The 26,319-nt window shown below is 39.9% G+C and overlaps 1 protein-coding gene and 1 pseudogene across 2 annotated transcripts in view; one reads left to right on the plus strand and one right to left on the minus strand.

The window, feature by feature from the left end:
* TEX11 (testis expressed 11) overlaps window positions 1-26,319 on the minus strand; it is a 399,429-nt gene that overhangs the window by 315,450 nt on the left and 57,660 nt on the right. For both annotated transcript variants that reach the window (XM_055266828.1, XM_055266827.2), the window contains 3 exons: window positions 22,013-22,093; window positions 21,799-21,918; window positions 8,747-8,827 (listed from right to left, as the gene is read on the minus strand). In XM_055266828.1, the coding sequence (XP_055122803.1) occupies window positions 8,747-8,827; window positions 21,799-21,918; window positions 22,013-22,093 (282 nt within the window). The remainder of the gene's footprint in view (window positions 1-8,746; window positions 8,828-21,798; window positions 21,919-22,012; window positions 22,094-26,319) is intronic.
* LOC129475022 (WASH complex subunit 3-like) lies at window positions 25,712-26,314 on the plus strand (annotated as a pseudogene).

A 26,319-nucleotide genomic window follows, 5' to 3' on the forward strand; every position in this document is an offset into this window, starting at 1 on the left:
ACCTAATTTACATAACAAAAACTTTGATAACTGAGCTAACAGATAAACCTCTGCCAAGTACCGGGACTGACCAATGAGTGTTGCATATGCAAGACAAACCTGAAGCGCACAGCAAAATTGAAACAACATTGGAACCATAACCCACAAAAAATGAGTTTAAAATTTGCCTGAATCTACCAGATTGATTACCTGCTGTAATAAAAATATCAACACTTCCCCCAGAATTTAGATAAGACCCAGAAGCCAAAAATGTAATATAGAAAATGTATAGGGGTTGGGTGTGTTGGCTCATGCTTGTAATCCCAGCACTTTGGGAGGCGGAGGCGGGCAGATCACTTGAGGTCAGTTCTGAGACCAGCCTGGCCAACATGGCGAAACCCTGTCTCTACTAAAAATACAAAAATTAGCTGGGCATGGTGGTGTACACCTGTAATCCCAGCTACTAAGGAGGCTGAGGCAGGAAAAGCGCTTGAACCTGGGAAATGGAGGTTGCAGTGAGCTGAGATCGTGCCACCGCACTCCAGCCTGGGCCACAGAGGGAGACTCAGTCTCAAAAAAACAAATATATATATATATATTGTTCAATAAAAAACTACTCAGTATATGACAATGCTTGAAAATCTCAACATACATAAGAAAAGACAATCGGTAGAAAGATGACATGAATGCTAAAACTATCTGATAAGGACTTTAAATCAGATGTTTTAAAACTGTTTGAACAAATAATTATAAACACTCATGAAATAAATAGAAAAATATAGTCTCGGTAAAGAAATGAGTCAGCAAATTACAACCTGTGGGCCAATATGGATGGTGAGATTTTAAAAGTTTTTACATTCTTAAAGGATCTTTTTTAAGTTTGGAGCAGCATACAAGAATTGACGAAATGTTTTTCCAGTAAAATCACTTTGGCCGGGCGTGGTGGCTCACACCTATAATCCCAGCACTTTGGGAGGCCAAGGTGGGCGGATCACCTGAGGTCAGGAGTTCAAGACCAGCCTAGCCAACATGGTGAAACCACATCTCTACTAAAAATACAAAAAATTAGCTGGGCGTAGTGGCAGGCGCCTGTAATCCCAGCTACTTTGGGAGACTGAGGTGAAAGAATGGCTTCAACCCAGGAGGCAGAGGTTGCAGCGAGCTGAGATCGCGCCATTGCACTCCAGCCTGGGTGCAAAAGAGGGAGGCTCGGTCTCAAATAAAATAAATAATCACCTTATAAGAGATGTTGGCCGGGCGCAGTGGCTCACGCCTGTAATTCCAGCACTTTGGGAGGCCGCGGTGGCTGGCTCCCCTGAGGTCAGGAGTTCGAGACCAGCCTGACCAACATAATGAAACCCCCCCCGTCTCTACTAAAAATACAAAAATTAGCCGGGCATGGTGGCTCATGCCTGTAATCCCAGCTACTTGGGAGGCTGAGGCAGGAGGATCATTTGAACCCGGGAGGCAAAGGTTGCAGTGAGCCAAGACTGTGCCATTGCACTCCAGCCTGGGCAACAAGAGTGAAACTCCGTGTCAAAAAAAAAAAAAAAAAAAGCTAAAATAAGGGCAGGGCAAGATCATGGAATAAAAGCCTGCATTGTTTGTACCCTCCACTGGAACACCAAATTTTAACAACTGTCTGCACACAGAAAAGCACAATCACAAGAACCAAAACCAGGTGAACACTCACAGTACCCGGTTTTAACTACATATTGTGGAAAGAGGCATTGAAGAGGGCAAGAGAAACAGTCTTCAATCTCCAAAGCCACCCCTCCCCGCTCCCCTGGCAGCAGCTATGCAGTACAGAGAGAGAATCTGTGCACATTGCAGAGGAAGAGCACAACAGCTGGGGAACTTTACATTGAACTCAGTGCTGCGCAGTCACAGTAGAGAAAAAAGTCATGCCGGGTTCAGCCAGCGCCTGTGCACAGAGGGAGCGTTTGGACCAGCCTTAGCCACAGGAGAATTACCCTCATCCCAGTAGTGGGAACTTGAGTTTCTTGGCAAGCCTCGTCACTGTGGGCTGAAGTGCCCTGGGGTCCTACATAAACTTGAGTGGCAGTCTAGGGCACAAGGACTGCAATTCCTAGGCAACTCCTAGTGTAAGGCTGGGCTTAGAGCCAGTGAACTTGCCACGTGACCTAGGGAGACACCAGCTGGCACAGCAAAGGGAGGGCTTGCACCATCCCTTCCCCAACCCCAGACAGTAAAGCTCGTAGCAATGAAAGTGACTCCTTCCTTCTGCCTAAGGAGAGGAAAGGGAAGAGTAAAGAGGACTTCGTCTAGCATCTTAGATACCAGCCCAGCCACAGTAGGACAGGGCACTGGGCAGAGTAATGAGGCCCCCATTCCAGGACCTAGCTCTCAAACCACATTTCTAGACACATCCTGGGCCAAAAGGGAACCCACTGCCTTGAAGGAAAGGATCCAGTCCTGGCAGGATTAATCACCTGCTGACTAAAGAACCCTTGGTATAACCCTGGAATAACCATTAATGACCCAGGGAGCACACCATGGGCCTTGGGCTCTGAGAAGTGCTGGCTTCAGGGGACACCCAGCACATTCCCAGTTGTGGTGGCTCCAGTGAAAGACTCCTTTTGTTTGTGAAAAGCAGAGGAAAAGTAAAGAGGACTTTGTGCTGCACTCTAGGTACCAGCTTGGCTCTTGGGGTCCCCAAATCCAGGTGTAGCCTCTTGGACAGCATTTCTCGTCCTGGGCCACAGGAGAGCCCACTGCCCTGAAGGGTGAGTCTCAGGCCTGGCAGCATTCACCACAAGCTGATGGAAGAGACCTTGGGTTTTATGTGAACATCAGTGGTGGCCTAGCAGAACACCTCATGGACCACTGATGGTGGCGACCACAGGGAGAGGCTCCTCTGCCTGTGGAAAGGGAGGGAAGAGTGAGAAGGGCTTTGTATTGTGATTTGAGTGCCAGCTTAACTGCAGTAGAATAAAACATCAGGTAAATTGCTCAAGTTTCTGACTCCAATCCCTGGCTCCCAGAGAGCATCTTTGGACACACCTGGGTTGTGGGGGAACTCACAATCCTAAAGGGAAGGGCCTTCCTTGGGCAAGGTCCAGTGCTGTACTGGCTTCAAGTCTGACACAGCACAGGCCCAGTGCTTGCATCACCACACCCCTGGGGTGCTTGCATCACCACACCCCCAGTTCAACACAGAGACAGTGACTCCATGTGTTTCAGAGAAAGTAAGGGTAAAGAACAAGAGTTTCTGCCTGGTAATCCAGAGAATTCTTCCAGATGTTATCCAAGGTCATCAAGGCAGTACCCTTTATGGGTCTACAAGAAACACAGCATTATTAGGCTTGGGGTCCAAGTCTCTTTGAATAACTGGAAGGCCTTCCCAAGAAGGACGGGCATGAGCAAGCCTAGATTGAAAAGACTACAATAAATACCTAACTCTTCAATGCCCAGACACCGATGAATATCTACAAGCATCAACACCATCCAGGAAAACATGACTTCACCAAATGAATTAAATAAGGCACCAGGGACCAGTTCTGGAGAAACAGAGATATGTGACTTTTCAGACAGAAAATTCAAAATAGCTATTTTGAGGAAACTGAAAGAAATCTGAAATAACACAAAGAAGGAATTCAGAATTCTATCAGATAAATTTAACAAAGAGACTGAAATAATTAAAAAGAATCAAGCAGAAATGCTGGAGTTGAAAATGCAATTGACATGCTTAAGAATGCATCAGTCTCTTAGCAGCAGAATTGATCAAGCAGAAGAAAACTAGTGAGCTTCAAGACAGGCTATTTGAAAATACACAATCAGAGGAGACAAAAGAAAAAAGAATTAAAAGGTATGAAGCATACCTACATGATCTAGAAAATAGCCTCAAAAGGGTAAATCTAAGATCCATTAGCCTTAAAGAGGAGGTAGGGAAAGATCTATGGGTAAGAAGTTTATTCAAAGAGATAATATCAAAGAATATCCCAAACCTGGAGAAAGATATCAACATTCAAGTATAAGAAGGTTATAGAACACCAAGCAGATTTAACCCAAAGAAGAACACCTCAAGGCATTTAATAATCAAACTCCCAAAGGTCAAGGATAAAGAAAGAATCCCAAAAACAGTAAAAGAAAAGAAAAAAAATCACATACAATGGAACTTCAATACATCTGGCAGCCAACTTAGCAGCAGAAATTTCACAGGCCAGGAAAGAGAGGCATGACATATTTAAAATGCTGGAGGAGAAAAAAAAATGTTTACCCTAGGATAGTATATCCAGCAGAAAGTATCCTTCAAACATGAGGGAGAAATAAGGACTTTCCCAGACAAACAAAAGCTGAGGGATTTCATCAACACCAGACCTGTCCTACAAGAAATGCCAAAGGGAGTTGTTCAATCTGAAAGAAAAGGATGTTAATGAGCAAGAAGAAATCACCTGAAGGTACAAAACTTACAGGTAATAGGAAGCACATGGCTGGAGGGCTGGACGGCTGGACGCAGTGGCTCATGCCTGTAATCCCAGCACTTTGGGAGGCCAAGGCGGGTGGATCGCCTGAGGTCAGGAGTTCGAGACTAGCCTGACCAATATGGTGAAACCCCGTCTCTACTAAAAATACAAAAATTATCCAGGTGTGGTGGCATGCGCCTGTAGTCCCAGCTACCTGGGAGGCTGAGGCAAGTGAATTACTTGAACCCAGGAGGCGGATGTTGCAGTGAGCCAAGATCATGCCACTGCACTCCAGCCTGGGTGACAGAGCAACATTCCATCTCAAAAAAAAAAAAAATAGTAAGCACACAGAAAAAGACAGAATGGTATTACACTGAAATTGTGGGGTATAAACTTCTCTTGACTTAACTAGAAAGAATAAATGATGAACCAAACAGAAATAATAACTACAACAACTTTTCAAAACATGGACAGTACCATAAGACACAAAGACAAACAAAAAAAGTTAAAAATCAGGGGAACAAAGTTAAAGTGTAGACTTTTTATAGTTTGTGTGTGTGTGTGTGTGTGTGTGTGTTTGGCTCTTGGTTAATACAATCAGTGTTACGCTGTCATCAATTTAAAATAATGGATTATAAGATAGCATTTGCAAGCCTCACGGTAACCTGAAACTGAAAAACAACGGATACACAAAAAATAAAAAGGAAGAAATTAAATCACACCACCAGTGAAAATCGCCTTCACTAAAAGGAAGACAGGAAAGAAAGAAATAGAATAGAACAAAAAATAGAAAACCAAAAACAATCAGAAAACAAATAACAAAGTGGCAGGAGTAAGTCCTTACTTATCAGTAATAACACTGAATGTAAATAGACTAAACTCTTCAATCAAAGGACACAGAGTGGCTGAATGGATTAAAAAAAACCAAGACCCAATGATCTCTTGCCTACAAGAAACACACTTCCCCTATGAAGATACACATAGATTGAAAATAAAGGGATGGAAAAAGATATTCCATGACAACGGAAACCACGAAAGAGCAGGAGTACCTATACTTATATCAGACAAAATGGATTTCAAGACAAAAACTTTAAGGAGAGAGAAAAAAAGGTCACTATATAAGGATAAAGGGGAAAATTCAGCAAGAGGATATAACAATTTTACATACAAATGCACCCAACACTGGAGCACTCAGATATATAAAGCAATTATTAGAGGGAAAGAGAGAGATAGACCCCTGGTCAATGATTTTTTTGGATATGACCTCCACAGGTGACAAAAGCAAAAATAGGCAAATGGGATTGCATCAAACTAAAATGCTTCTGCACAGCAAAGGAAACAATCAATCAACAGAGTGAAGAGATAACCTACAGAATAGGAGAAAATATCTGCAAATCACACATCTGATAAAGAGTTAATCTCCAAAATATACAAGGAACTCAAACACTGCAATAGCAAATAAACAAATAACTCAATGAAAAAATGGGCAAAAGACCTGAATAGATATTTATCTAAGGAAGACATATAAATCAGCAACAGGTATATGAAAAAATGCTCAACATCACTAACTATCAGGGAAATGCAAATTAAAATCACAATGAGGTATCACCTCACATCTGTTAGAATGTCTATTATCAAAAAGATAAAAGATAAGTGTTGGCAAGGGCATGGAGAAAAGGAAACCTTTGTACACTGCTGGTGGGAATGTAAATTAGTATACCCATTATGGAAAACAGTATAGAGGTTGCTCAAAAAATTAAAAATGTAACTACCATATGATCCAGCAATCTCACTTCTGGATATATACCCAAAGGAAATAAAATAAGTATCTTTAAGAGGTATCTCCAATCCCTTGTTCACTGCAGCATTATTTACAATAGCCAAGCTATGGAATCAACCTAAGAGTCCAACAAGGTATGAATGGGTAAAGAAAATGTGGTATTTATATACAATAGAAGACTATTCAGCCATAAAAAAGAAGGAAATCCTGCCATTTGTGATAACACAGATGAACCTGGAGGACATTAAGCTAACTGAAATAAGCCAGCCACAGAAAGACTAATACTGCATGATCTCACTTATATGTGGATTCTGAAAAAGCTGAGTTCATAGAACTAGAGAGTAGAAAGGTGGTTGCCAGGGGGTTGGGGAATGGATGAGGAGATATTGGTCAAAGGGTACAAAGTGTCCAAGCACAGTGGCTCCCATCTATAATCCCAGTACTTTGGGAGGCTGGGGCAAGAGGACTGCCTGAGCCCAGGAGTTCAAGATCAGCCTGCACAACATAGTGAGACCCCCATCTCTACAAAAAAATAAAACAACTAGCCAGCCTTGGTGGCATGCACCTGTAGTCCCAGCTACTCAGGAGGCTGAGGCGGGAGGATCACTTTAGCCGAGGAGGCTGAGGCTGCAGTGAGCCAGGATCATGCCACTGCACTCCAGCCTGGCGACAGAGCAATACTCTACCTCTTCAAATAAAGGGGGAGAGGGTACAAAGTTTCATTTAGGCCGTATGAATAAGTTCTGGGGCTGTACTGTATAGCACAGTGACTACAGTTAATATAATAATGTACTGTATACTTGAAAATTGCTAAGAAAGTAGATCTTACATATTTCTCCACAAAAAAAACCTGTGTGAGTTGATGAATATATAAATTGGCTTGATTGTGGTGATCTTTTCACAATGTATATCAAAATATTATGTTATATACCATAAATATATACAAATTTTGTCAATTATACCCCCAATAAAGCTAGAAAAATGGAGGAAAAAAGAATAAAGATGGTGAAAGTAAAATGAGAAATTAGATTTGCCATAGTTTCAGTGTATCACTCACAAAAAGATACAGGTTTACAGTGAAAAAACCTGCAAGACACGATCTTAATCAAGAGATCAAAGCTAGCACCACCAATAATAGTATAAATCAATCCTTTATACCACCCAATAGGAAGCCATGAGTAGAACATAGAATCTCTTCTGTGATTTTCTGGCCTCAAATTCACAACCTGTTCTAATCATGAGGAAACTTTGGCTAATCCCACATTAAATCACATGCTACAAAATGACTGATCTGTAATCTTCAAAACTGCCAAGATCATGAATAACAAGGCAAGAATGAGGAGGTGTTCCAGATTTCCAGATTGAAGGAGACTGGAGACTATGTATAATTCTAGATTGAAACCATTTTCTATATAGAACATTATTGGAAAACTTGAATGACGTTTCCAAGCAAAGGGTATACAGGAGTTCTTTGTACTATTCTTATAACTTTTCTATAAATATGAAATTGTTTTAAAAGTTTTTAAAGCCTAGAAGAATGTCTGATGTGACACATAACAGGCAACATATAAATGTTTACTGAATTAAGTTCTACATTATGACACCCAATTTGGGGAAAAAATAAGACCAATCTCACAAATAGGTACGATGTATGCAGTACTGGGAACATTCTCCTTAATATCCAATTATATCTCCATTATTAATCCCTCTGTGATAGTAAAGACTGAAGTAGGCATAGGCACTGAAATAGGAGAGAAAGAATGGAAAGGGAAGATAAAATGAAAACGCAAAAAAACTATGTATTTAGGAATTTTCATGAGATCCAGTCCAGGATGCAGGCTTTATCCTATCAAATCTCTCACATCTCCAAATCCCAGTATAGAAAAATACTATAGCGGTAACATGATTAACTGCTATCAACCTTGTCAGCAGACAAACTCATTTTTTTTTCTTTCTTTTGTTGTATAGCATGAAATGTGGAGCAAATGTTATCAAAATGATTTGACAATAAAAGACAAAGCAAAGAAAATTTTAAGAAATATTCCATATCGGCCAGGTGTGGTGGCTCACGCCTGTAATCCCAGCACTTTGGGAGGCTGAGGTGGGTGGATCACTTGAGGCCAGGAGTTCCAGAGCAGCCTGGCCAACATAGTGAAACCCCGTCTGTACCAAAAATACAAAAAGTAGCCAGGTGTGGTGGCTCAGGCCTGTAATCCCAGCTACTCAGGAGGCTGAGGCACAAGAATCACTTGAACCCGGGAGGTGAAGGTTGCAGTGAGCTGAGACCACATCACTGCACTCCAGCCTGGGCGACAGAGTGAGACTCCATCTCAGAAAAAACAGAAAAGAAAAGAAAAGAAAAAAAGAAATATTCCATATAGCTTTTTCAAATGCCCTTTCTGGTAAAGAACAAAGGAAGCAAAATATTTCAAAGATCAGCTACTTATGTGGAACTGATCTCAAATAGAATCTCCAAAAGGTTGCATAAAGTAGTAGTGATTCTTCCTGGAACTTGATATAGCATATTTTCAAACTCTTGGAGAATGCAGATTTCACTCACCATCTGGGGGAGCCTCATCAACATATCTTTACATTGCAGTACACACATAGATGCTCTTTGAAAATCCCCTTGAGCAACTGCCTGAAAAAGATAAAGAACGTCAATAATTGGTTAAAATGAAATGACAAGGTTATTTGTCTCTAAGTCAATTTTAGCCTATTTTAACTAGTGTTTAAAAGTCTTATTTTGTTTTCTAATATTTTTAGCAATACTAGTTGTTCGAGCTAAACAGATAGCTTGCTCAAAATACAGAAGAATAAGTGGCAATCTTTGGTGACACAGAGTTGATAATGAGCAGGAGTCATTTACTTTTTTCTGGAAATGCAAAAACTGGTTGTACTGCCTTATGTTATTATATTATGACATAATGCCAGGTCTACTAGATGCTTCTGCAACTTGAATAGCTCCTGTATTCACCTCTACATTAGAGGAATTAAGTTAAACAGCAGTCTTTGTCTTAAAGCAAGCTCACAATATCCTCATAGTCTGAACTGCTATGTATATCCACTACAAAAAGCAGCTTATCAATTAGCCAGACATGGTGGCACACACCTATAGTCCCAGCTACTTTAGAGGCTGAGGCGGGAAAATTGCTCAAGTCCAGGAGTTCGAAGCTGCAGTAAGCTAAGAAGATACCTCTCTACTCCTGCCACAGATGACAGGGCAAAACCCCATCTCTTTAAAAAAAAATTTTTTAAGAAAAAAGAAAAGCAGCTTAGTACAATCTCATCATGAAGCCAAAAGAGCCGCTCTGCCATTTATCATGTGTAACTTTGAGACTTAAGCTCTCACAGATTGTTTCCTCATCCATAACGTGAGGAGACTGTACTAGACTATCTGTAGGGTTCCTTGCAGTTCTACCATTCTATGACTGAACACCCCCAAATGAATGAAAACATCAATCACACATACTTTAGCACTTGTAGAAGAGGCTTGTTTCAGCCATTTAAGAACTTAGTTGGCCAGGCGCAGTGGCTCACGCCTATAATCCCAGCACTTAGGGAGGCCGAGGTGGGTGGATCACCTGAGGTCAGCAGTTTGAGACCAGCTTGACCAACATGGTGAAATCCCGTCTCTCCTAAAAAACAAACAAACAAAACAAAACAAAACAAAAAACAACCCACACACAAATTAGCTGGGTATGGTGGTGGGCACCTGCAATCCAGCTACTCGGGAGGCGGAGGTTGCAGTGAGCTGAGATCACGCCATTGCACTCCAGCCTGGGCGACAGAGCGAGACATACCTAATGCTAAATGACGAGTTAATGGGTGCAGGAAATCAACATGGCACATGGATACATATGTAACAAACCTGCACATTGTGCACATGTACCCTAAAACCTAAAGTATAATAAAAAAAAAGGCTGACAAAGCATTTTTTTAAGAAAAACATGGATACATACAAGGAAATAATAAAGTACTACACTTGCTATTTTCTTCTTTACATGGTGTCAAATATTATTGTGCTTTGAATAATAAAATAATTGAGTAGAGAGAAGAAAATATAAACAACGTAAGATGCCAGCTTCTCTCTAGTTTTCTCTTCCAACTGCTGAATAGTAAGCCTGACATCTTGCTGAGTAGATATTCTCTTATAAGGCTTTAATACTAGATATTATTAAAGGGGAAAATAAATTGCTAACACAAGTGCCTCAATAAGCCAAATCTCTACATAGAGATTAGAAAGTAATATTCTGTCTACACTATATTCTATGAATACTTGCTGATTAAATCATTATTCAAGGTGGAGAAAATCTTACTATAAAAGAGAAATGCTGAGTGACAACACCATATCAGAGGATAGATGTTGCTGTCTGTTCTTATAACATATAAAACAATATGAGACTTTAATGTTCAAACAACCCATAAAGTGTCTATCATTACTCAGATTTTATCTTAGAGAAATCAAAGCTCTAATAATTCAGGCTAGTTTTGAAAATTTATTCATCTTCTTATGACTAGAAACAAGTATTTCAAGCCCAAAAGATAAAGATTTAAAGTAAAAGAAGTCTTAAAGAAGAGGCAGCACAATACAGTGCTGTAGTAACCTTTTGTGAGCATCAGACTCACCAGTGGAGCTTTCTGAAAATCACATGCCCAGCTCTCACCACTTGGAGACCGTGATTCATTAGGTCTGGAGTGATGTCCTGCCTATACTGATGTAGTGAAAAGAATATGAGCTTTGCATTCTCAGCTTTTCCACTTCTTGGCTCAGTGAACTTAGGTAAGTCACAGTCTCTTTGAGGCTCTATTTTGTTAACTATAAAATAGGGACAGTAATGTCTACAATATAGGATTGATTTTATGAGGATCAAATGGGATCACAGATGTGAAAGCATTTCATAAACCGTAAGTCAGTATTCAAAAATGTGTACATTTGGGGCAGTCAAAACTACCATCAGGGCCGGGCCCAGTGGCTCACCCCTGTAATCCCAGCACTTTGGGAGGCCAACGTAGGCTGATCACCTGAGGCCAGGAGTTCGAGACCAGCCTGGCCAACATGGCAAAACCCCGTCTCTACTAAAAATACAAAAAGTAGCTAGGCATGGTGATGCATGCCTGTAATCTCAGCTACTCGGGAGGCTGAGGCAAGAGAATTGCTTGAACCCGGGAAGCAGAGGCTGCAGTGAGCCGAGATGGCGCAATATTGCCTGGGCAATAGAGTGAGACTCTGTCTCCAAAAAAAAAAAAAAAAAAAGACAATATATTAAAATGGCAATACTCCCCAAGTTGATCTATAAATTTAATCCAATTCCATTAAAATTCCAGTTGGCCTTTTTTGCAGAAATTAACATGCTGATCTTAAAATTCAAATGGAAATTTAAGAAACCCAGGGCTAGGTGAAACATTCTGAGACATGACACCAAAAGCATGATCCATAAAAGAAAAAGAAATCAATCAATTGGACTTCATCAAAACTGTATTCTGTGACCCTATTAAAAAGGACAAAAAGACAAGCTACAACGAGACAATATTCGCGAATATTTATCTGACAAGGGAATCATACCCAGAATATATAAATAATCCTGTAAATTCAACAGTAAGCTATCAAACAATCCAAGTAGAAAATAGACAAGAAAAGTGACAGATATTTTGCCTAAAGGGAGATACAGATGGCAAATAAGTAAATGAAAAGATGTTCAACATAATTAGCCATTAGAGAAACGCAAATTAAAACCACAATGAGATATCACTATATATCTATTAGGATAGCTACAATAAAAAAAATTGGTCACAATACCAAATGCTGTCAAGGATGCAAAGAAATGGGATCTGTCATACATTACTGTAAGAATCTAAATGGTGGCCGGGTGCAGTGGCTCACACCTGTAATCCCAGCACTTTGGGAGGCCGAGGTGGGCAGATCACCTGAGGTCAGCAGTTCGAGACGAGCCTGGCCAAGATGGCAAAGCCCCATTTCTACTAAAAATACAAAAATTAGCCAGGCATGGTGGCACGCACCACTCGGGAGGCTGAGGCAGGAGAATCACTTGAGCCTGGGAGGCGGAGGTTGCAGTGAGCTGAGATCATGCCACTGCACTCCAGCCTAGGTGACAGAGTGAGACTCTGTCTCAAAACAAAACAAAACAAAACAAAACAAAACACAGAATGTAAAATGGCATGGCCACTCTAGAAAACAGTTGGCAGTTTCTAAAAAAAAAAAAAAAAAAAAAAAAAACTAAATATACCCTTTATGTCCACACAAAAACCTGTATGGAAATGTTCATGCCAACTTATTTACAATAGCCAAAAATTGGAAACAACCCAAATTCTTTCAATGGTGAATGGCTAAACAAATTGGTACATCCATAGCATAGAATTCTACATAGCAATAAAAAGAGAACAGGGCTGGGTGCGTTGACTCATGCCTGTAATCCCAGCACTTTGGTAGGCAGAGGTGGGCGGATCACTTGAGGCCAGGAGTTTGAGACCAGCCTGGCCAACTTGGTGAAACCCCATCTATACTAAAAAATACAAAAAAATTAGCCAGGCAAGGTGGCTCATGCCTGTAATCTCAGGCTACTTGGGAGGCTGAGGCAGGAGAATCACTTGAACTCAGGAGGCAATAGTTGCAGTGAGCCGAGATTGCGCCATTGCACTCCAGCCTGGGCAACAGAGTGAGACTCTGTCTCAAAAACAAACAAACAAACAAAAAGAACAAACTATTAACACATAAAAAGACAAGGACGGATCGCAAAAAAATGCTGAGTGAAAACAACCAATACTAAATGGTTACATAGTGTATTATAACATTTATATAATATTCTTAAAATGACAAAATTATAGAGATGGAGACTAGGTTTTGGTTGCCTGAGGTTTTGGATGATGGGAAAGGGGTATCCCTATAAAAGGGTTATGTAAAGAATCCGTGTGGTAATGAAACTGTTCTGTATCTTGATTGTGATGGTGGTGGTAGTGAACATGAATCTACACCTACACATGTGCTGAAATTGTATAGAACTATATAAACATACGCAAACACACGTAAGTGCGTTCATGTAAAACTGGTGAAATCTAAATAAGGTCTGTGGATTGTATCAATGTCTATTTCCTGGTTTTATATTGCACTATATGTATGCAAGATTTTGCCACTGGTGAAAAACTGGGTGAAGGGTACACAGATCTCTCTTTACTATTTTTGTAGCTTCCTGCAAATCTATGCTTATTTCAAAATTTTAAAAAGTTTTTAGAAACACATTTGTTGGCCAGGCATGGTAGCTCACACCTGTAATCCCAGTGCCTTGGGAGGCCGAGGCGGGTGGATCACCGAGGTCAGGAGTTCAAGACCAGCCTGGTCAACATGGTGAAACACCGTCTGTACTAAAAATACAAAAATTAGCTGAGCATGGTGGCTACCGTCTGTAGTCCCAGCTAGCTACTCGGGAGGCTGAGGCAGGAGAATTGCTTGAACCCAGGAGGTGGAGGTTGCAGTGAGCAGAGATCTTTGACAAACCTGACAAAAACAAGCAATGGGGAAAGGATTCCCTATTTAATAAATGGTGCTGGGAAAACTGGCTAGCCATATGTAGAAAGCTGAAACTGGATGCCTTCCTTACACCTTATACAAAAATTAATTCAAGATGGATTAAAGACTTATATGTTAGACCTAAAACCATAAAAACCCCAGAAGAAAGCCTAGGCAATACCATTCAGGACATAGGCATGGGCAAGGACTTCATGTCTAAAACACCAAAAGCAATGACAACAAAAGCCAAAATTGACAAATGGGATCTAATTAAACTAAACAGCTTCTGCACAGCAAAAGAAACTACCATCAGAGTTTACAGGCAACCTACAGAATGGGAGAAAATTTTTGCAACCTACTCATCTGACAAAGGGCTAATATCCAGAATCTACAACGAACTCAAACAAATTTACAAGAAAAAAAACAACCCCATCAAAAAGTGGGCAATGGACATGAACAGACACTTCTCAAAACAAGACATTTATGCAGCCAAAAAACACATGAAAAAATGCTCATCATCACTGGCCATCAGAGAAATACAAATCAAAACCACAATGAGATACCATCTCACACCAGTTAGAATGGTCATCAGTAAAAAGTCAGGAAACAACAGGTGCTGGAGAGGATGTGGAGAAATAGGAACACTTTTACACTGTTGGTGGGACTGTAAACTAGTTCAACCATTGTGGAAGTCAGTGTGGCGATTCCTCAGGGATCTAGAACTAGAAATACCAATTGACCCAGCCATCCCATTACTGGGTATATACCCAAAGGACTATAAATCATGCTGCTATAAAGACACATGCACACGTATGTTTATTGAGGCACTATTCACAATAGCAAAGACTTGGAACCAACCCAAATGTCCAACAACGATAGACTGGATTAAGAAAATGTGGCGCATATACACCATGGAATACTATGCAGCCTTAAAAAATGATGAGTTCATGTCCTTTGTAGGGACATGGATGAAACTGGAAAACATCATTCTCAGTAAACTATCGCAAGGACAAAAAACCAAACACTGCATGTTCTCACTCACAGATGGGAATTGAACAATGAGAACACATGGACACAGGAAGGAGAACATCACACTCCGGGGACTGTTGTGGGTTGGGGGGAGGGGGGAGGGACAGCATTAGGAGATATACCTAATGCTAAATGACGAGTTAATGGGTGCAGCAAACCAACACGACACATGGATACATATGTAACAAACCTGCACATTGTGCACATGTACCCTAAAACCTAAAGTATAATAATAAAAATAAATAAATAAATAAATAAAATAAAAAGAAATGATCCCTGAAAGTATAGTCTTAAAACTGGCATTAGTTTTAAAGTAAGAGTATAGCAGTGATGAATAAAAAGATGACTAGTCTGTATGCTAGTGCCACTATCCTGATTCATGTCGAAGTGCCCACAATCTTACCCATCATTGCTTTGCATCACCAGAGCAAGTGCTAAAACAGCAAAAAATAGGCAAATAATGTTTTAGAATTATTATAAAATAGTTTTGACCTCCCAGAACCTCCCACCATAACTTCTTCCATTGCCTCACCACCCATTCAGTCCTTAAACCCTTACAGTCTATTTTCTACTATTATGATATAGTTGGAATATTTGTCCCTTCCAAATCTCATGTTGAAATGTGATGCCCCAGGTCAGGCATGGTCGCTCACGCCTGTAATCCCAGCAGTTTGGGAGGCCAAGGTGGGTGGATTGCTTGAGGCGAGGAGTTCAAGGCCAGCCTGGCCAACATGGCGAAACCTGTCTCTACTAAAAATACAAAAATTAGCCAGGCGTGGTGGCATGTGACTGTAATCCCAGCTACTCGGGAGGCTGAGGCATGAGAATAGCTTGAACCCAGGAGGCAGAGATTTCACTGAGCCGAGATCACGCCACTGCACTACAACCTAGGGAACAGAGCAAGACTCTGTCTCTAAAAAAAAAAAAAAAAAAAAAAAAAAGAAAGAAAGAAAACAAAGAAATGTGATGCCCCAGTTTTGGAGGTAACGCCCAGTGGGAGGTGTTTAGGTCATGGAGTCAGATCTCTTATGAATAACTTGGCTCCCTCCCCACAGTAACAGTGAATTCTTGCTCTAGTAGTTCCTGTAAGATGGCATTGTTCGAAAGAGTCTGGTATCACCCTCCCCTGTATCTCTTCTTCCCTCTCTTGTCATGTGACATGCCTGCTCCCCTTCGACTTTTGGCACGATTGAAAGCTTACTGAGGTCCCTGGCCAGAAGCAGATGCTGGCATATGCTTCTTGTACAGTGTGCAGAACCGTGAGCAAGAATAAATCTCTTTTCTTTATAAATTACCCAGCCTCAAGTATGCCATTATAGCAATACAAAATGAACTAAGACACCTTACTACCGAAACTGCTTTCTATGGTCACCATCATCTTCCTAAACGTCAGGTCCAGTGGTGTTTATTCCAACCTCATTTCCTTTTATTTCTCTGAAGCACTGGCCACTGTTGATCATCCTTTTCTCCAAGCTCTCTTCTCGTGGATGACCCACACTGTTCTAGTCCTCTTTCATCTCTGGTATTCCTTCTTTTTCGTTTGCTCTGCTTTTTGAAATTTTAATGTAATTAAATTTAATTTTTTAAAGACAGGGATTCACTCTATCACCCAGGCTGGAGTGCCGTGGTGTAATCATGGCTCACTGCAGCCTCAATCTGTGATCCTCCTGGTTCAGCCTCCCCTGAAGCCGAGACCACAAGCATGTGCTACCATGCCTGACTAATTTTTTTTCTTTTCTCACAGAGATAGTGTCTAGCTATGTTGCCCATGCTGGTCTTGAACTCCTGACCTCAAATGATCCTCCCACCTTGGCCTCCCAAAGTGCTGGGATTACAGGTGCGAGCCACTATGCCTAGCAGTGTTTGCTCTACTTTCGACTATACTCTCCCACCTCCCAACAACATGTAAATGTTTGTGGAATGAACAGGCTTTATTATCCTCCCTTTCCTGCCTCCAAAGAGTCAATGGTTCAAGTCCTTCTCACTGAGCATAAATGATTGCTTCCTTTATATGTCTCCTGTATCTGTCCCTTCTTTCCCATTCTCATTGGTAATACCATAGTCCAGGCTTTCACCAGTTCATGCTTACACTATGCCTTGATTCTGTTCACTTTTCAATCAATTCTAAATACGATTACAGGTTACTCTTCACTAGGTGCCGTCAAACCTCTTCCTAAACACTTTCAATCACCCCAGTACCTTTAGGAAAATATCAAAAGTATTTTTTCAAAGAGGTATATTTGGGCTTTCTCAGCCTGGCCCTACTTATTTCTCCAGACTTAGCACTCATCATGCCCTTGCAAAATACTTTCCTTCAGATAAACTGGTCACACTGTTCCTAAAACATGGCATGCACATTTCTGCCTATATGACTTTGCTCATGTGCAAACCTTTGCTCTGCCTGGACTATTCTGTGCCCTCTTCCCCACTTTCCTAAGTCTATTTCTTCCTTCAAAGTTCAAATCATGCTCTAAATCCTGTATGTCTTCTCCTACAACCCAGTCCACAATAATCTCCCCACTTTTCTACACTCTTGTAGCACTTGCCTGTACCGGTGTTTTTCAGTCTTTCATATTTTACATACTACTGATCACTCTTTTGATAGGATGGGGGGTGCAAAAAGATCAGAAAGGAATAATAGGGGGAGAGCAGATTCATTTGTACCACACACATTTACATAATATCTATTACATGCTATGTACTATGCTAGAAGCTGACAATGCAGGTTAATTTTTTTACATTACTACTTTTTTTAACTACTAGGAAAGATGGTGAACCAAAGTCTTTGATATAATAGAGAAAGCTGGCTTTCACTTGGCTTGTATGTCCAGGATAGCCTCCATCACAGTCTTTATAGGTAAGCTCATAGCCCCTTCCTCAGTGTGACCCTGTCAGCTTCTACAAGTGGTCTCACTTTAAATAGGGGAGGCAGCAGAAGCAAAACATATGACCCTTGCATCTGCAGATGATGCACACTGCAGAAAGAGGCACTGCCAGTATCCAAGGGAAATGGGGAATTAGGAGAAACACCAAGATCTATAGTTATTTTTACAATTCTAAAAGATTACAGAAGGGTAATCTGGCACATGCATACACAGAAAAGTATTCTTCACCCTGCAAGTGGAATAGGGATTGAGGAAAAATAAAATGTTAACAATTGTTAGGAAGGTCATGTGACCACTTTAGACAAAGTCTGTGTCCCACCTAACCTAAGTCATTCATTTGGCACTTAATATTTTCCTTTTTCCAGTTTTAGAAACTGTATTCATGGCCTATCTCTCAAGCTAGCTTATAGTTTTCTTAAGGAAAATGACCATATATTACATCTCCACTCACACATAGCACTGAACACTGCATGTAGATCACTTATCTGTACAACTATTATAGTACCCAATTTTTTCTGTCTTGTATATGCATCCTTTATCTCACCAACTAAACTATAATCCTTGAGGATAGGATACGTGATTATTTGCATTATTCCACAAAACCTAGCATAGTAGTCTGTTCATAGAAGATATTCCTTGTCTGTTGAATAATTTAATAAATAATAAAGCAATTATCTAACTGGTTAAATGGTAGGTGCCTAGAGAAAGATAAGGCCTCTCAGGAGCCTTATTAAGACAGAGAAAACTCATTATCAAACACCGCTATTAACCGCCATTTTAAAGATGTCTTGTCCCAAGCAAATATCAACAAAACTCATAAACTCTGATGGTGAGAATGTCTTAGAAATGAAAAATTAACTTAGAACAAAAGGAATTAGCCTTCACTTCAACTTCTGAAGATGTCATCACTTATCAAAGTCAAGAATTATATAGTTCTCATTACTGATTATAACAACTAACATTTTTAACCAGCTATATAAAGATGCCATTTAGATATCAACATCCACCACACTGAACAAATGCTACAAGACTTTCTGAAATCATAGGATCTTGGTGTTAAAAGGGACTTAAGGGTCATAGTAGTCAAATTTCCTACCAAATGAAGGAATTCCTTCTGCAATGTATAATTCTTAGGATATTCACACCTTTGCTTACAAACTTCCAGTGAAAACAGATTTAAAATCTTGCAGGAAAGCTATTCCATTATAGGATTACTATCACTGATAAAAGGCTACTCCTTACATTAAGCCAAAATCTGTCTTCCTATAATTTCTACCCATTGTTCTTCATTCTATCCTGTGGAGTTTAATTCCTTTTTAATACAATAGTCCTTAAAATATTCAAAGAGAGCTATCATTCCTACTGTCTTCTTTTTCTGAGACAAACATCACTATATTCTCCAAATATTTTTCATATATTTTGTACACCAACTCAGTGATTTTAAAATGTGATGCCTAGAAGTTATCACAATATTCAAAATGTGAATTAACTACCTAGATGAGGACACTATGTATCTATTAACATAGCCTAGGACTGTGCTAGCTTTTTTTGCAGTTACATCACATCACTGATTTAAGTTTGAGCTTGTGGACAATTAAAACACATAGGTCTGGCCAGTCGCGGTGGCTTATGCCTACAATTCCAGCACTTCGGGAAGGCAAGGTGGGAGAATCACTTGAGCCCAGGAGTTCAAGGTCAGCCTAGACAACATAGTAAAACCCTCCCTCTACAAAAAAAAAAAAAAAATTGTTTATTTAATTAGCCAGGCACAGTGGCATACACCCATAGTCCTACTTACTCGGGAGGCTGAGGGAGGAGCATCCCTTGAGCCCAGGAGGTTGAGGATGCAGTGAGCTATGATTGGGCCACATTACTCCAGCCTGGGCAACAAAGCAAGATCCTGTCTCTAAAACAACAACAAAAATACCACACATAGATCTGGCCAGGCATAGTGGCTCACACCTGTAATCCCTGCACTTTGAGAGGCCAAGGTGAGAGGACTGCTTGAGGCCAGGAGTTTGATACCTGCCTGGGCAACATAGCAAAACCTTGTCTCTACAAAAAAAAAGATAAAAATAAATAAATGAGAGAAAATTAAACAAAACCTAAATAAATGAAAAGACATCCCATGTTCATGGATCAGAACACAATATTCTTATGATAACAATGTCCCCCAAATTGTTCTATAAATTCAATGCTATCCCTTTCAAAATTCCAGTTGGCTTCTGTGCACAAGTTGGAAAAGCTGATCCTAACATTCATATGGAAATGTAAAGGACCCAGAAAAGTCCAAACATTCTTTAAAAAGAACAAAACTGGAGGACTTGCAATTCCCAATTTTGAAACTTACTACATAGCTACAGTAATCAAGACAAGTGTGGTACCAGCATAAGGCTAGACATATAGATAAATGGAATAGAATCAAGAGTCCAGAAATAAACCCTCACACTTATGATAAACTGATTTTTGACAAAGGTGCTAAGGTCATTCAATATGGGGAAAGAATAGTCTTCTCAATAAATGGTACTGGGACAATTAAATAGCCACATGCAAAAGAATGAAGTTAGACCCCTACTTCACATTATACCTGAAAATTTACTTAAAATGGACCACAGATCTAAGTGTAAGTGCTAAAACTATAAAACTTTTAGATGTAGAGAAGTTGGAGCCCTCATACACTACTGGGGGAAGTGTAATAAAATAGTTCAGCCACTATGGAAAACATTCTGGCAGTTTCTCAAAAGGTTAAACACAGACTTAGAGTTACCATGCTACCCAACAATTCCACCCCTAGTTATATACCACAGAAAATTAAAAACATACACACACACACACACACACACAATAAATGAATGTTCACATTAGAATTATTCACAATAGACAGAAATTGGAAACAACTCAAATGTTCATCAATAGATGAATGGATAAACAAAACATGGAATATTCATACAGTGAAACATGCAACAACACTGATGAACCTTGAAGACAATTATGCTAAATGAAAGAAGCTAATTACAAAAGACCACTTATTGCATGATTATATTAATATGAAATGTCCAAAATAGGCATATATAGAGAGACAGAAAATAAATTCACGGTTGCTAGAGCTAGAGTCAGAAGCAATGAGGAATGACTGTTAATGCTGATGGGGATTTCTTTTTGGGATAACAAACATGTTTTAAACTTAGCTTGTGGTGAACATTGCACAGTTCTGTGAATATACTAAATTACTGAATTATACAGTGTAAATGGGTGAATTTTATGGTATATGAATTATATCTCAGTAAATATGTTAAAAAATAAAAAAGGGGACTTTTCTTTTTTGTTGTTGTTTTGTTCGTTTGTTTTTTGAGACAGAGTCTAGCTCTGTCACCCAGGCTGGAGTGCAGTGGCACAATCATAGCTCCCTGTAACCTGGGCTCAAGGGATCCTCCTGCCTCAGACTCCCTAGTAGCTGGAACTACAGGTGCACACCACCAAGCCTGGCTAATTTTTTACTTTTATTTTTTGGTAGAGATGGGGGTCTTACTATACTGCCCAGGTTGGTCTCCAATCCTGGGCTCAAGCCATCTTTCCACTTCAGGCTCCCAAAGTGCTGGGATTGCAGGCATAAGCCACCATGCCCAGCTGGGGATTTTTCATTTCCAGAATTGTGTAATAACAGAAAGCAAACTCATCATAGCTCAAATGCACACCTAAGTGTATGATGGCAAAAGGAGGAAACCCACAAGATAAACAGAGGTAAAGTATAACTTTAAACAGTGTGTGATCGCAGCAGACTTTTAGAAAGCATCAATAGACAACTCAGAACAACTGCAAATGAGAAGGCTCTTTTCAGGCAAATATTTTAGGCAGACTGCGAATGTAAGAGAGAGTCACAGAGACAGGTGTTTCAAGTAGGGATTGTTGCCATAAATAAATGACAGATGTTACATGCAGGGGGTGAAAATGATGTTTAGCTGTATATCAGTCTTCTCACCCTTAGCCACCCCATAGATTCCAATCGGCATTAATAACATCACCTTCAGATATAACAGAGATAAAAAGGTCAAATTAATATCTTATAAAAGGCCAGTGACATCCGACTTTCTTCCAATAGGCTATATATCATCACTTTTACTTTTACATATGGAAAATGCCCCACTGGAAGACCCTGGTGCCCATGATACCTACTGACTCTGCTTGGTAACAAAGCACTCTGAAGTGGTCTCTCTCAACAGTAATCTTCTCCATGGTCAAGTCAGCCTCAGGGGAGCTCCTTTGAATTAATTTGATGTATAATTGCTCCAGACTCTGGAAAACGAAACCACAGTACAATGTAACAATGAGAATAACCACAGATGTTACTACTAATAATTGCCTCAGCTAAAAATCAGTGGTAACTTACGGCCACAGAAGCTTGAAAACATTCATCAGCGATTATAAAATTTCCAGCATCCAACCATTCTTTTCCTATTCTCATATTCATCTAGAAGAGAGAAATTAGAAAATAATTTTTAAAAATTCATACCTCCCCCAGATTGGTTGGGGAATACTGGAGAAAATATTGAATCCTCTGTCCATATTCAGTCATATAACTCACAGAAAACAAAAAGCAACAGTTAGCATTTGTTAGAGTTCTGTGTTCTACTTTGAACTCCACAATTTAAGAGAAATGGTCATAAAGACAAAAATAATAGCAAAAATTAATAGACTTAAAAACACATCTTCTGAGGAAATATTAAAAGAAAACGTTGAGGTAACTTAGACAGGAAGAGAAAGTTCTGAAAACTTAATGCTTCACATACTTGAAGAAAGGTATATGATAAGCATTAGACTACTGGGGTTCTAGTTTTTAATTCCATCTGCAATAAAATTTGGATTAATCCAACAAATGTTTATTAAGTACTTTTACATTCCAGTCTCACTGAAGGAGCTCACAGTATTGTAACTGGTAGATATCCCAACATGCACAAAAATGCAAAATGTGGAAACGGCCCTGGATGCGAACAGTAGGAACATCAGACAGTAGGCCTGCCCAAGAAAGGTGTCTTCCTCCCTCCTCTCCAGAAAGGAACAGAGAGTACAATTACTTTGGCTGGACAGAAACAGTTCTAGGTGGCTGACAACACAGGTTAATGAAAAACATCCAGTCCTACCTCTTCATCAGTCACTGGATTCAGGTTATAGTACACAGTGTGATACAATATTCATAGAAGATCATCACACAATTTCAAATCAAATATTAGCAAGAATTACCAAACAATTGAGGGAAACGAATGCCATGAAAGGACATCACACTCAACAAACAGAATAACTGAGAAAATAGAATTGAGAGAGCTAGCAGATGGAAACATACAGAGATATGAAATTATAATCCACAGAGTTAAATAATAGTCACAATCAATAACATGCCTTTCAGTTTTCATTATTTGGGATCAACAAAGCCAAAAATGCAAATGTTAGAGGTGACAGAAGGTGGAAGGTTAAAGGGAAAGAAAGAATGGAAATATTCCAAGGTTAAAGAAAGAATGGAAATATCCTCACAAAGTAGCAAGTAAAGAGATAAACTCCAAATTTGATTTTTTTAACAAAAAAAAAAGAAAGAAAAGTTTAAATAAATGACTTAGGGCTGAGCATGGTGTGGCTCACGCTTGTAATCCTAGCACTTTGTGAGGCTGAAGTGAAAGGATGACTTCAGGCCAGGAATTCGAGACCGGCCTGAGCAACATAACATAGCAAGACCCTGTCTCTACAAAAAATTTAAAAATTGGTTGGGCATGGTGGTGCACACCTGTGGTCTCAGCTATTAGGGAGGCTGAGGCAGGAAGATTGCTTGAGCTTGGGAGGTGAAGGCTGCAGTGAGCCATGATCACGCCACTGCACTCCAGCCTGGGTGACAGGCAAGACCCTGTTTCAAAAAAAAAAAAAAATGTATATGTTATTTTAGGCCAGGCGCCGTGGCTCATGCCTGTAATCCCAGCACTTTGGGAAGCCGAGGTGGACGGATTTCTTAAGCTCAGGAGTTCGAGACCAGCCTGGGCAACACGGTGAGACCCCCATCTCTACTAAAAATACAAAAAATTAGTTGGGCATGGTGGTGCACACCTGTGGTCCCAGCTACTTGGGAGGCTGAGATGGGAGGATTGCTTGAGCCCGGGGTGCCAAGGTTGCAGTGAGCCAAGATCGCGCCATTGCACTCTAGCCTGGGTGACAGAGCAAGACCCTGTCTCAAAAAAAAGTATACTTTTGAAATATATACATATATACAAAAGATTATATGTGTGTATATAAAAATATATATAATTTAAAGTTTTAAAAGACAGCCAACAGATAAATTTAAAATAGTATAATATAAGTAACAAAAATTGAGAGGGGATGGGGAGGTAACATGATATAATATGAGATAAATCCTCATCCATCATAATAGCAAATAAATAGATCATAAATAAAGCAGATAAATCAATAATTAGTTATTTGCCAGACATGGTGGCTCACACCTGTAACCCTAGCACTTCGGGAGGCTGAAGCGGGTGGATAGCGTGAGCTCAGTAGTTTGAGACCAGCCTGGGCAACATGGCAAAACCCCATCTCTACTAAAAATACGAAAAATTAGCTGGGCGTGGTGGTGCATGCCTGTAGCCCCAGCTACTCAGGAGACTGAGGCACAAGAATCACTTGAGCCCAGAAGGTGGAGGTTATAGTGAGCTGAGATCATGCCACTGCACTCCAGCTTGGGCGACAGAGTGAGACTCTGTCTCAAAAAAAAAAAAAAAGAATTAGTTATTGTTACAAGCAGAATTATGTCCCTTCAAAATCATACACTGCAGCCCTAACCTCCATCACCTCAGAATGTAACTGTATTTGCAGATGGGGGCTTTAAGAAGTGATTGCATTAAAATGAGGCCATTAGGGAGGGCCCTAATCTCATCTGACTGGTATCCTTATAACCAGAGGAAATTTGGACACACAAATGGACACGAAAAATGAGCACACACAGAGGAAAGGCCATGTGAGAGGACACAGCAAGAAGGTGGACATCTGAAAGCCAAGGAAAGAGTACTCAGAAGAAATCAAACTTGCTGACACCTTAATCTTGAACTTCTAGCCTCCAAAACTGTGAAAAAATAAATATCTGTTGTTTAAGCCAACCAACCTGTGATATTGTGTTATGGCAGCCCTAGCAAACCAATACAGTGATACAAGCATATGACTAAGATACATAGAGGGAACCATGAGAGTGAAAACAGAAATGGTTATAGTAATAGCCTTAAAAGTGGCAAAGACATATGCACAAGGCAATTCATTGCAGCACCCAAATGTCCATCAGGGGAGGCTGGTTGAGCATAATAAGGTACATACAGCAATTGAAATACAGCTATTAAAAATGAGGAATATCTCTATATATTTCTATGGAGTAATCCCTAGGATATAATGTTAAATGAGGGGAAAAAAATCAGGTGAAGAAGAGTATATATGGAATGTTACCATTTATCTAAGAAAATGGGGGAATTATTTTTATTGTATTGTTATCTTTTTAAGACTTTTTTGGTAACATTTTCAATCTATGATTGGTTGAATCCAAGGATTCAGAAACATACTGCCTATAAATTATTCTGACAAAAATAAAACCTGAATCAGAACAAGCTTCTAGAGCTAATTGTAAGTTTACAGAAAACAAGGGTTAAAGGAAACGATGGACTATTAAGTGACACCATGAGGAAGCACCAGAACCCAGAATTTAGAAAACTCTATAGGACAACCTCATTTCTTCAACAAATAAATCCGTTCAACAGATTTTTTTTAAAAGAGAAGAAAACATGTAGTTTCATTAAAACAGACATATTAACAAAATACAAAGTATGGATTATCTTTGGTCCTGATTTTAAGAAACCAATTGGAGAGGGGGTGGGAGGACTAGATATTTGATTTGGGGAAATCTTTGTTAGGTTTTATCAGGTGTGGTAAAGTGAACTGGGTTTGTTGAATATAAAAATACGTTGTCTTGGGAGACATGGGGAAGCACTGGGACACGATTACGGGGTTGGGCAGGCCCCATCTGGGAGGAGTTCCTGGGTGAGTCCTGGGTCCCCTGCCTCTTGAGGAGATGGATAAAGATGGGCTTCCTCTCATGGGAGTCAGGCGTAGACTTGATCAAGGTGCCTCCTATTCAACAGAAAAGAATGGTGGCTTTTCTAAACCAAATTGTGGTGCACACTGTATAGTTCCTCAACCGCTCTTCTACATTTAGTGAGGAGAAACTGGCAAACCTTTATCTTGGTATCCAGCAAATTGAAACAATTCTCAATATTGTAGATGCAAAGTTGTCATCTATACCAGGCCTAGATGATGTCACATTTGAAGTATCTCCTTTAAGTGCCCTTAGTGTCACAAATGGATCACATTCTGAAGTCACCTCAGAGTAATCACAACAGGACAGTACATAAGACTCTGGACCACAGGAAAGTCAAGTATCAGCAGGAAATATCTTAACTGTAGCAAAGATTCAAGATATGTCATATATCTCAAAATGGTTCAAGTGAGTGTACCAGTGATGGCAATAAGAAACAAAATGGTATCAGAAGGACTAGACCCGGATCTTCTTGAGAGGTCAGGTGCTCCAGTGCCTGATGGTGAAAGTGAAAAAACTGCAGAACAAAGTTCAGATAGCGAATCTTCTTTTAGTGACTAAGCTTAATTTTGACAAGAATTACA

The sequence above is a fragment of the Symphalangus syndactylus genome, chromosome X, assembly GCF_028878055.3.
Source record: "Symphalangus syndactylus isolate Jambi chromosome X, NHGRI_mSymSyn1-v2.1_pri, whole genome shotgun sequence".
Lineage (NCBI taxonomy): Eukaryota > Metazoa > Chordata > Mammalia > Primates > Hylobatidae > Symphalangus > Symphalangus syndactylus.